The sequence below is a fragment of the Diabrotica virgifera genome, chromosome 9 (genome assembly GCF_917563875.1).
Source record: "Diabrotica virgifera virgifera chromosome 9, PGI_DIABVI_V3a".
NCBI classification, from domain to species: Eukaryota; Metazoa; Arthropoda; class Insecta; order Coleoptera; family Chrysomelidae; genus Diabrotica; species Diabrotica virgifera.
The window spans coordinates 194,360,645-194,373,097 of NC_065451.1; the positions used below are offsets into that span (position 1 = coordinate 194,360,645).

The 12,453-nt window shown below is 33.0% G+C and overlaps 1 protein-coding gene across 2 annotated transcripts in view; it reads right to left on the reverse strand.

The window, feature by feature from the left end:
* Nucleotides 1-1,821: 1,821 nt before the first annotated feature.
* Nucleotides 1,822-12,453, reverse strand: part of LOC114335224 (FK506-binding protein 2) — a 339,535-nt gene continuing 328,903 nt past the window's right edge. For both annotated transcript variants that reach the window (XM_028285422.2, XM_028285421.2), the window contains exon 3: nt 1,822-3,308. In XM_028285422.2, the coding sequence (XP_028141223.1) occupies nt 3,123-3,308 (186 nt within the window). In that variant the 3' untranslated portion in view covers nt 1,822-3,122. The remainder of the gene's footprint in view (nt 3,309-12,453) is intronic.

The following is a 12,453-nucleotide window of genomic DNA, read 5'->3' on the forward strand; positions in this document are numbered from 1 at the left end:
TAGGAATATAGTGTTTGATAAACTACACAAGATTAAAAAAAAATAGACAAAATTTTTTTTAATCATCCATCCCCCAAAAAAAGTTTTTTCCGAAAAAAAAAAATATTTTAATTAGAGGTTATGTACACTCAATTTAAGGCCCATAAAAAAGAGACATGTTTTTTAAAAGCCTCAATTGTGCGTGTGAATATTTTTGAAATTTAAAAATTGATTGCATTCCACCTAAAAAAAAATAAAGACGAAAAATGAAGTTTTTGATGGCGGAAGGAGGAAGGGGGTGGTAGGTTAAAATTAGGTTATTACGTATTACCAGTCTTATTTGTTAATCACATAGAACTTAAACAATAAAAAAAATTTAATTCTATTAGTGAAGGAGACTACCTTTTAATTTATTTATCCCGTCCATAAGTGGAAACTTTGATGCGCCACTGTCGACGCATGTGCGTCACTAAAACGTGACGGCATAGTGTTCATTACACACTTCTGTTTAAACAATTTGTAATATTTTTTCTAGGTAAAAATTTTGTTAAAAACTTTGGACTTTTCTTATAAAAGATGGGTTATATTCAGCTCTTAATGGTGTTAATTAACGTAAAACTGATTTAAAAAAAAGGGGCCATCTCAGCCCCAAGGGTGGTAGGACTTTTAATTTTTTTTAAAGTTGTGCATTTTAATCAGCTTTCCGTATTTTTTATTGCCATTTAATTTGATCTAATTTCCACTGAGTTATTGTAATTGTTTATAAGCTTAAAAAGTGCTATTTATTAACAAATGATTTTGAGTACATAAATGTAACTTTTTTTTTAAATTTTTCATAGGATATTAGTATACATCTTAACGAAGGAAATAAGTCCCAGATCATTAAAATCCAGTCAGCCAAATTAAGTGGACCAGCCTCAGAAATTAGCTCATTTTTCCAAAAAATTTATAAACAAATTCAATTTCGCAAAAACTATTGAACAGATCTGGACCATTTTTTGCACACCATTCAAATACCATAATACCCTCAAGCTTAGATTCATTTAAAAAAATTTTAATAAACAATAAAATTGTTGTTAACAATATCCAAAAACAACGATTTTGTCGTCCGTTTAGCAACAACTTTTTTGTTTTTAACCGATTTTCATTTAGTGTATCTCATTTGATGTATCTTTTTGTCTGAAAAAGTTACCTGGGAACGTCAAATCTCTAAATAAACAAGTTCTTAAGTTATGAGCAAAAAACTAAGTTTGACGTTTTTGTTCTTAATTTGAAAATTGTTCGACTTAAAAATTGACGAATCCCAAGATGGTAGTCTTTTTGTAATATCTCATATTATTACACTTTTCAACTGTCAAACACAGTCCTTTCAGGTATGTCAAAAAAAGGATAATGTTTTACTAACTTGATTGACCTACCATTAATAAAAACTTTAAGGTGTACCATAAATAATTTATGTTGCAAATTAGCTAAATCTAAAAGGGAAAAGACCAATAAGTTGGCAAAAACAACCATAGATTGTTCAAAATGCCAGAAATATGTATGAGGTAAGCACAGCAAGAAGTTAAATGTTTCTGTATCCTACGATGGTGCCAATTCCACTGAGGCCGAGGACTCTGAGTAAATTATAAATTCTTATCTTTAACTGTTCCATTAACGTCTAGGAATAATTTTTTACTTGTAAAGTGTTATTTTTAATTTAATCTTAATAAAGAAGCACTCTGTATATGTGTGTATATCTCTTAATATATGTGTGGACATTTATTAACCCCCCCCCCCCCCTTTGTCCGCGCTGTTTCTAATAAAAGCTTGGTCCTGCAAAGGATAAAAATTATAAACACGTTTCATAAGTTCGTATCAAAACTTTTATTACAATCATTTCTTGTAACAAATATAAACATATATGAAGTAAAAAATCAATGACAACAACAACTGTGCAGATTTAAAAAACTTAAAATGCATCTCTAATATTCTAAATATAAATAAATAGAGTAGATAACAAGAAGTTAGAAAAGTGAGAGGATTATCATCTAGCTGTTATACCTTTCTAAGCAGTTAAATTTTTAAGTGGATGAAGCCTTACAGAATTAAAATAAACATTATTTTATATAAAACTAAAAAAATGGTTGGTTATACACCTATAGGTACAAAATTTCAAAATTTTCAAAAACTGCCTAGGCTAAAATCCTGGTGGAACAAAGAGCAAAACAGTAATGAAAGCGCAAAGAGAGATGCGATAATAATCAAAGAAATTGTATCAAAGGTCATACTACGCTTTTCATTGAAAGTATATTTTCATACTATATAGGGCTTTAAGATGATACTAACTGATGGCAATTCATAATTCTTTGATTACTACTTTGCTCCTAGTTCCACTAAGCTATTATCCCAAAAGCGCCATCTATATTCTTCTAAAAGAATTATTTTATTGAGACTGAATCTTTTAGATATACATAAACTAGCTTAGTATTACAAAAAATAAAAATAGAACAAAATTAAAAATATTCTTGTAAACAAATGCCCGGTACACTATAAAATTGCCGAAAAGATTCAGTCACTATGTACATTATATAACAAAATTAATTAAAATGCGTTTGTGTTGGATAAGGTAGGTATCTGTAAAGTGACGACGTTGTACGACTTTGGTATTTACGTCAGAGGTTTGCACTAGGTTACATTAAGAAACATACAAGTGACCATTCTTTGATCAAGATATTCATTATCTATTATTAATTTTGTAGCGATAAACTACCACAGATAATTGAAATACTCTTGAAAAATAATATTTCAATCACCTATGATACTTAATCTCTACACAATGGCGCCCAACGTGGCGTTACAATTTGAAATATTAAACATAACTGGAATATTAAGTACTAAATACGATGAAAAGCCTTGAAATCCTGACAACGTTGCGTAATCAAAGTTTCCGATCGTTCTGACCTTGGCGGTTTTAGATATTTCTGTCAATCTGTACCTAAGACACTTTCCCTTTTCCAACAATTAACGCACTAATAACTGTAACTACGACTTAAATACACAGTTAAATTTGTTGACTCGATGTATAAAAATATGGAGCATGGTAAAAAATGCATCGTTATGGAATGACAATTCACTAGGTGTTAAATCTGTATTATCTTGTTTTATAATTCGTCGTGTTTAGGGCCGGAGAATTCTGCATGCGAGATGTATCCGTTCTTGTCTTGATCTTCGTGTTGGAAGATTTCTTCTACTAGTTTGTCGTGATCTGCTAACATGTTCTTCATTTCTTCACTTGGGACGTCGCCGTCATCGGCGGCTGCCATTTGTTTTTTGAGGTAGTCGCTCAACTAAAACAAACCACAATTAGATATTCAGTGGTGCTGTCCAGCTTGGTGGTCTACTCTAATATGCAAGATGAAACAGTACAGAAGTATGAAAAATATGCAATATTGTTAGCTTTAGGATGGCAACTTTGCGTTGGTTAAAGAAACTTCGTTTTATTTTCACTCTATAAACAACTCCAAAAACTGGGATTTTTGCGACGTTGCCTATGTGTACAAAATGTCGGAAAAAATAGAATAGATTTAGAACATTCGCGACTAATAGACCGGGTTAACATACAGACGCATCTAAGAAAGGCAGAAGCTAGAGACGAATTTGCAGTGGTTATAACCAACCTTCATTAGTGGAGTCGGCACTAGAAGATGAAGAAGATACAAAAATAAATTTTAACGTTCAATTAATTTAAACTCACATATCGAAATAATTAAGACAGAGATAGCTCATTCCGCAGTTCTGCTGCTTGTAAAGAGTAAAGAACAATCTGGAAGTGAAGACGTAGGTGATGCATACTTACTAAGAGAAATGAGAAAAGAAAATAGAGAATAGAAAATAAAATAGAAATTAGAAAAAACACAAAGTAACGTCTAAATGAGGCGCAATATAGATTGAAAAGACTCGGAAAGTAATTGAAAAGAAACAATATTGTAGTAACTGGATTAAAGAGAGATACAGATTAAGAGATTAATACAGATTATAGAAGTATACGGACCAAACGTAGATGATAACCCAAAAAATAAAGGTGAATTATGGGGAGAGTTGGCAGAGAGAATTAAGCAGCAAGAGGAGAAATATAAATTTCAACAGTAGGCTGAGAACAACACCACCCTATAACAATACTAAAGTACACTTACTATAGTAGAGTAAATCTACACTAAATATACTAAAATCAATACTATATTATACAATAAAGATGCACTAGAAGTAAACGAACCAAGACTCGTTGAATGCTACGAGGAGGACTCCCGAATCATGATTTACAAAGTATATAAACTTTGTAAAGCATGATTTGGGATTTAAAATGTACACACACCCAAACTTATATGAAATCACCATGTATTTTAAAACAATATTTATTTCTTTTGAAAAAACTTGTTATTGTTGCGAATAATAAAGGTTTTATTGAAAATAAACAAATCGATAAGCCAATCAGATAGTTCAGCTCGGTACGGTATAGGTTATTTGCTTGAGTTGCAAATTGAACAAAAATAAATAAACTAACTTTTGCGCCCAAAAACGAAAATATGCCTCATATGGGGTTATAGAACTTACAACGGGGAAAGATTATTGGTCTTGTGGAGCAAGTAATGTTCTCAGAGGGACATAGCTGCAGAGCTAGGCATAACACAGGGCGTTCTGTCCAAAACCTATGCTAGGTAACAGGAACTAGGAACAGGAATAAAGCCAGGGAAAGTCGCCAAAAAGTAATAACGGCTCACCACGATCGTTTAATTGACCAATCAGCTGAACCCAACCATTTCTCACCAGCAGCTCCAAAGGCAGCTTTTGGAAGCTACAGGTGTAACTGTTTCAGTTGAAACGACAAGAAGAAGAGTTCGTGCCAAGAAGTATACAGCAGGAGGCAGTTGCGGTTTCCCGAGTTATCCAGGCAGCACAAGACTGATCGCCTAAATTGGTGTCTTGGCCACCAAAACTGGAACATTGGGAATTGACAAAATGTGCTATTTTCAGAAAAAGCTAGGATTTGTATAAAATTAGATGACCCACGAAGTCGTCTACTTAGAGGTCGAGGAAGACAAGCAAGAACGAAAACTGTGAGATCTGTTCACAAATATAAAAGGGGAAGTGTAATGTTCTGGAGAGGAATTGTGATCCGTAAAAAAACTCCTTTAATTTTTATTCAATCAACTTTAACTGCTCACAGGTATGTTGATAACCTGTATTTAGGCTCTGGAGAGGTGCAACAGGAGAAAATTTAATTTTTATGCATGATAATAGACCTCCACATACCAGTAGAGTGACTAGAGACATCATTGAAGCAGAAGGTATCCCTTGTTTGGAGTGGCCTGCTTGCTCATCCGAGCTTAACCCTAACTATAGAGTATTTATGGGATATGCGTAAAAGAAAAATTAGAGCTCGCCGGGAAAATCCACAAACCACCGCACGACTAGTACAAGTTGCTCTTGAAGAATGGAGCAACCTACCACAACAAAATGTTGATAATTTGATTAGGAGCGTGCCCACGTAAACTGAAGCTTGCATAAGGACTAGAGATGATAACACTGACTACAAAAAAAAAACAAAAGAAATAAATTTAAAAAATTTAAACATTATTCGTTTTAAATTGAAATTTTTTATGCTATTGACTTTAAAACAGCTAGTTTCAATTTGTTTTTTAAATACCTTATTGTTTTATTTAATTGTTATGAATTTGTTATTAAATTGATTTAAAATAAATATTGTTTAACTTTGTGTGTTCGTTTTTGTAAATCCGCACGAAATAATAAGAAATATCAGATGATTCCATATAATATTCCATGGTGCTTAATGTATGCTGATGATGTCGTGTTAGTAGGAAATAGTGAAAGAGACTTAGAACAAAAACTGGAACAGTGGAGACAAGCTCTGGAGGAAAAAGGTTTAAAACTTAGTAGGACAAAGACAGAGTATTTGGAATGTTCATTTAAAGATGGAGTTATTACAAATAAAATGGTATCTTTGGATGGTGAACTGATTGTAAAAAGCAATAGTTTTAAGTAACTAGGATCGGTATTACAGAGTAATGAAGAAATAGATGGAGATGAATGCAGTAGAATTAGGGCTGGATGGATGAAGTGGAAGGAAGCGAGTGGCAAGAAAATTCCAATGAAGTTGAAGGGAAAATTCTATAAAACAGCCATAAGACCGGCTATGATGTACGGAACTGAATGTTGGCCAGTGAAAAAGAAAGAAGAAAAACAAATGCATGTGGGGGAAATGAGAATGCTTAGATGGATGAGTGGAGTGACAAAAAAGGATAAAATTAAAAATGAGTATATTAGGGGAAGTCTATGTGTGGCACCAATTGATGCCAAAATGAGAGAGATAGTTTGGTCATGTTTAACGTCGAGACGCTAATCACCCAATATGAAGAATTGCTGAAGTGCAGATTCCTGGAAGGAGTAGGAGAGGAAGACCAAAGAAGACGTGGGGGAGAGAGACGATTAGGCTGGACATGTTGGTAAAGGGGATTAATATTGATATGACCCAAGATAGAATTGTATGGAGAAATGCAATTAGGGAAGCCGACCCCGCATAGGAATAAGGCAAAGAGAATGATGATGATAAGATGATTCCATATAAGTTTGGTTGTGTGTATATAAATTGTAAATTATGATTTGGGAGTGCTCCTCGTAACATTCAACGTGTCTTGGTTTGTTTATTTCTAGTGCATCTTTATTGTGATTGTAGTATTGAAATAAAGAACCATTTAGGGAAATGACCAGAAATAACAATGGAAGGGGATTGCTAGAGGATATATGAACTCTTTAAAATATACTATATATAATGGAGCAGAATGCAAATTATACATGCAGAGATATGCGTATTTGCATATGACACTACTATTCGCCAAAACAGCATGAAAACTGAAATAAATAATAGCCCAGTAAATGAACGGGAAATTCGGCGATACCATGTAATTTACAATGGCAACTCCAAATTGCATGAAAATTTGGATTTAGGTTCTACTTACCCTCCACTTCAAAGTTGAAATTGTTGGGGGGTGACAGTCACCTCTTCTCGGGGGGTGAAAACACATACGTTCAAGGTAAGACCGGAAAAAGATAAATTTACTGATTTTAAGCAACTTTTGTTCTATACAGTTTTTAACTTGAGTCAATACTTTTCGAGTTATTTGCCATTGAAAATGTTGATTTTTCGACAAAAAAACTACGTTTTCAGACGATTTTTCGCAAATAACTCAAAAAGTAAATATTTAATTGAAAAAATATCCTTACCAAAAGTGTAGCTTATAAAAAATCCAAAAAAATGGTGTATCATTAAAGCATATCAATCAAATAAAAACAAAGTTGTAGCTTATGAAAAATACGTTCTTATTCGTCTAATTCCAAATCGAATATTTCAAGGTGAAATCACCGAAAAATTAAGCACTTTTCGGGAAAAACCCGTTTAAACTTTTTTAAACTGTTAATAAAAATCTTTCTTTTAATTGTTAATAAAAGTTTTAGCATTAAAAATAAGCGAGTTACGCTCAAAATAATGTTGGCCCTCTTTTTTTGTAAAAAATCATGAAAATCTCGCCGTGTTTAGCTCCCCAAATGAAATTAATCGCTACCGCTTTACAAACAATTTACTTACCTATCCATTTCTTATATGATCTGTCAGTCTCACCGGTTTAAAGTGTTTATTTTTGAAAGGGTTATAATTGAGAAAGCTTGAATGGGTCAATAATCACGAGTGTATGCAAATTTTGAACAGCCATATCTTAACCAATTTTTGTCTTACGGAAAAATAAAATAAAACTAGCATATTTATAATAGCAAAAACCTACATTTTTTATTGTTTAAGATTTTTCTTATCACTAATACGTTTTAAGTTATTTTGAAAAAATTAAATTTTTCAAAAATTTTTAGAAATTTTTTTTTACTATAAAACCAAATGTTTTTAAAAATAAGCACTTCAAACCAATCAAACTTACAGATCATATAAACAATACACATACAGTTAAAATAGATGGTAAAGCCAAACGATTAATTTCATTTAGGGTGCTAAATAGAGGGAGGTTTTCACGATTATTTTTAACAAAAAAAACGGCCAACTTTTTTTTTCAGTGTAACTCGTTTATTTTTGATGCTGTAAACTTTTGTAGAAAACAAATAATAAGCTTTTTTTCGATACTTTAAAAATGTTAATAAGGTTTTTCCGAAAAACGCTTCTTTCTTCGGTGATTTTGTGTTGAATCATTCGATTTGGAATTAGACGAATAAGAACGTATTTTTCATGAGCTACAACTTTGCTTCTACTCAATTTGTAGACTTTACTGGTACACCATTTTTTTCGTTTTTTTATAGGCTACACTTTTGCTAAAAATTTTTTTCGATAAAATATTTACTTTTTGAGTTATTTGGGAAAAACGGTCTGAAAACGTAGTTTTTTTGGCGAAAAATCAACATTTTAAATCGCGAATAACTCGAAAAGTATTGACTTACTTAAAAAACTTTATAGAACAAAAGGTGCTTAAAATAAGTCAATTTATCTATTTCCGGCCTTATTTTGAACACGCGTTTTTCACCCCCCGAGAAGGGGTAAATGTCACCCTCCAAGTAAAAGCAACCAACGGCACAAATTCAACTTTGAAGTGGAGGGTAAGTAGAACCTAAATCAAAATTTTCATGCAATTCGGAGTTGCCCCTGGAAATTACACTCCAAAACGGTCATTTATTGGGCTATAAGGAAAAAAAGGCACGGAAGCCTACAAATATTTAGGAACAGAAGACACCAGACTAGGACACAAGCGGTAGAGATGAGATACCTCAAACGAACGAAAGGGGCAAGAAGGACCGACAGACAAAAAATTAAGAAATAAGAAACACGACTTATAATTAAACCGTTGCTTGACACAATAAACGAGAATAATAGCATTGTTAACATAAAACAAGGATAAAGAGTAACATGCAAGAGACAAGAATCTGGGAAGCTAAACCAACAGGGACAATAGAAGAAGGCAGATTAACAAAAGAGTGGAACATAATATTGGCAAGAAGCAATACAAATAGAGAAGAACAGGAAATAATGGAGAAAATTCATCAAGATATAGACGCACCATTCTCCACACCTAAACGTTAGAAGAGGAACGATCATTACAGTGCACAGATTCTGTTCACTGTATGTACATGTATGTAAATTTATATGTTGTTGTTTATTTGGGTTTATATGACTGCGGACACTAAATCCATTCGCCAAAATTTATATGTTATAAGCGATGTTTCTAGGGTTTTTACTATTTATATAAATACTCATACATTATTTGAAACAAGTTTATATGTACAGTTATTGATATGGCCGCTTGATTTGGGTGCTATAATATACAGTGATGAGCGCGCTAATAACCGGCAAAATAACGTAAAAGACTGAAACCATATTAAGTTATGACATAAAAAGAGATGAAACTAGTAGCTGTTGGAAATTTAGCAATTGAAACGTATACATTTACATTATATTGATTGTCTCCCACATTATATTAATTATTTCCCGTAACAGAAAGTGAAGTAAAACACACCATTAAAGAACTGAAAACCTGGAAAGCTGTAGGACCGGACGAAATACCGACAGAAATATTGCAACTTACAGCCGACTGCAATATACATGTAATTGTCGAATTATTTAATATCATATTCAGAACAGGTATATTATCTAAAGAATGGCTTCTATCAACATTCGTGACTATACCGAAAAAGAGAAACGCCAGACAATGTTGCGAACACCGTACCATCATAGGTCTGGATCCCGCGTATGAAAAAAAAGTTGATTAATAGCAAGCTGAAAATTTGTTAATAGCTTAAGGATGTCTAGTTGGACAAACTTTGATATATGGGAACACTGGAACAGGGGAAGTTTTAATTGTGGAACAGGTTAAAAATTTGGAACGGTCAGTCCACGAAAACGGCACATGTATTTTGTCCGACAGAACAGACTTAAACTCTCCGAACAGAGGTTAAACTCTCATGCAAAAATCAGATTGCTATTTATCAACAAATGGGTGTTTTAATGAGTGGAACATGTACAATATGGCAAATGACAGGAATTATGACAGGTGATAAATAGCAGTCTGATTTTTGCATGAGAGTTTAATCTCTGTTCGGAGAGTTTAAGTCTGTTCTGTCGGACAAAATAAATGTGCTGTTTTCGTGGTGTGACCGTTCCAAATTTTTAACCTGTTCCATAATTAAAACTACTCCTGTTCCAGTGTTCTTATATATCAAAGTTAATCCGACTAGACACCCTTAAGCCATTAACAAATTTTCAGCTTGCTATTAATCAACTTTTTTTTCATACGCGGGATCCAGACCTATCAGTCTAATATGCCAGATACTCAAAGTATTTCTAAAGATTATTCATCGTAGAATATACAAAAAGTTAGAACAAGACATTGGACAAACTCAGTTTGGATTTATAAATACTCAAGGAACCAGAGAAGCATTATTTGCAGTAAATGTGCTAATACAGAGATGTTTAGATGTAAAGCAGGATATCTATGTCTGCTTCCTAGATTATAACAAGTCATTCGATACGGTGAAACATAATCCGTTAATAAAACTACTGAGAACAAAGAACATTGACACACGGGATATAAGAATAATAAATAATCTGTACTGTGAACAAGAAGCTGTCATAAGAATAAATAATTTAAACACCAATAAAATAAAAATCAAAAGAGGCGTTAGACAGGGCTGTGTCTTGTCGCCATCATTGTTTAATGCATACTCAGAAGAAATATTCAAAAAAGCATTAGAAGATGAAGTAGCAGGCATAAAAATAAATGGCCTACCGACATATATTATGAAATTAGATACGCCGATGACACAATACTAGTAGCAGAAACTATGACAAATCTACAAAGAATTTTAGATAAGGTTGTTGCAACGAGTGAAGAATTTGGTCTGTCATTGAACATAAAGAAAACGAAATTCATGGTTATATCAAAGGAAAATATTAGAAACAACAATCTACACGTAAATGATAAGACGATAGAACGAGTTCAGAATTATAACTATTTAGGGACAAACATTAGTGAAACAAACGATTATACCAAAGAAATCCGAATTAGAATAGAAAAGGCTAGAAGTGCATTCACTAATATGAAACAAATATTATGTAGTAGAGACCTCAGCCTAAATCTTAGAAAGCGAGTACTAAAATATTATGTATTTTCTGTTCTTTTGTATGGTGTGGAGACATGGACTCTCAATAAACAATGCCTCAATAGATTGGAAGCATATGAGATGTGGACGTATCGAAGAATGCTGAGAATCTCCTGGACAGACAGAATAACCAATGAGGAAGTACTAAGGAGAATACAGAACAGCAGGGAGATACTGGATTCCAGCAAAATAAGAAAACTTCAATACTTGGGTCATATAACACGTGATGACAGATATGAACTCCTAAAATTAATTATGCAGGGAAAGATTCAAGGAAGGCGCAGCATAGGTATGCTTTTTCTCATGAGGATCTTTCAGTGCGTCACAGTTTTTCGATTTATTTCTAACGCATTAAATTGTATGTGACAGAAAAAACGCACGTCGGTGATTACACTTCGTCGGTGACATTTATAACATTTATTCTAGTTGTCAATAGATGGCGCAATAATTGAAAATAAAATAATTTGCGAATTATATAATATTATATCTACGAATATAATCTGAACAATTTATAAGACTATACAAACAAATCAAAGAAAATACCATTTTATAAATGCAATAAACACAATTGATTTGTTTTTTGCCAAATTGCAAATAAAATGTGACAACTGTCAGATTTAACTAAAATGTCATGTCACTAAAATGTGTATTATCACGGACTTACCTTTTTTTCTATCATTTGTGACGCACTGAAAAATGCTCATGAAAAGAAGCATAGGAGAAAAATGTCCTGGCTGAGAAATCTCAGAGAATGGTTTGGATGCAGCTCAACTGAACTCTTTCGGGCTGTAGTGTCAAAAGTGAGAATAGCAATTATGATTGCCAACCTTCGTCGCGGAGATGGCACGTAAAGAAGAGGAGATTGTTTCCCACCTCTAGACGTATTAGAGAAGTACTAGTGGAGGAGTAAAAGAGTGTCAACTAAAACTGTCACTGCCATAGTGTTAGTTGCCAAACTCGTCCGATACGTCTAAAGGTGGGAAACAATTAATATAATGTAAATTTATACGTTTCTATCGCTAAATTTTCCACCTCTACTAGTTTCATCTCTTTTTATCTCACAGCTTAATATGGTTTCAGTCTTTTACGTTATTTTGCCGGTTATATGCACACTCCTCACTGTATACAATAAAGCTATACGCTGTGAGCTTCGCTGGTATCGCCAACTAGCGGATTACTAGTGCAACTTCGGTTGGAAATTTAATGAGAAAAGTATTGCGAATAATAGCAAATAATTGTTTCAAATTTATTATTTAATTCTTATCATGT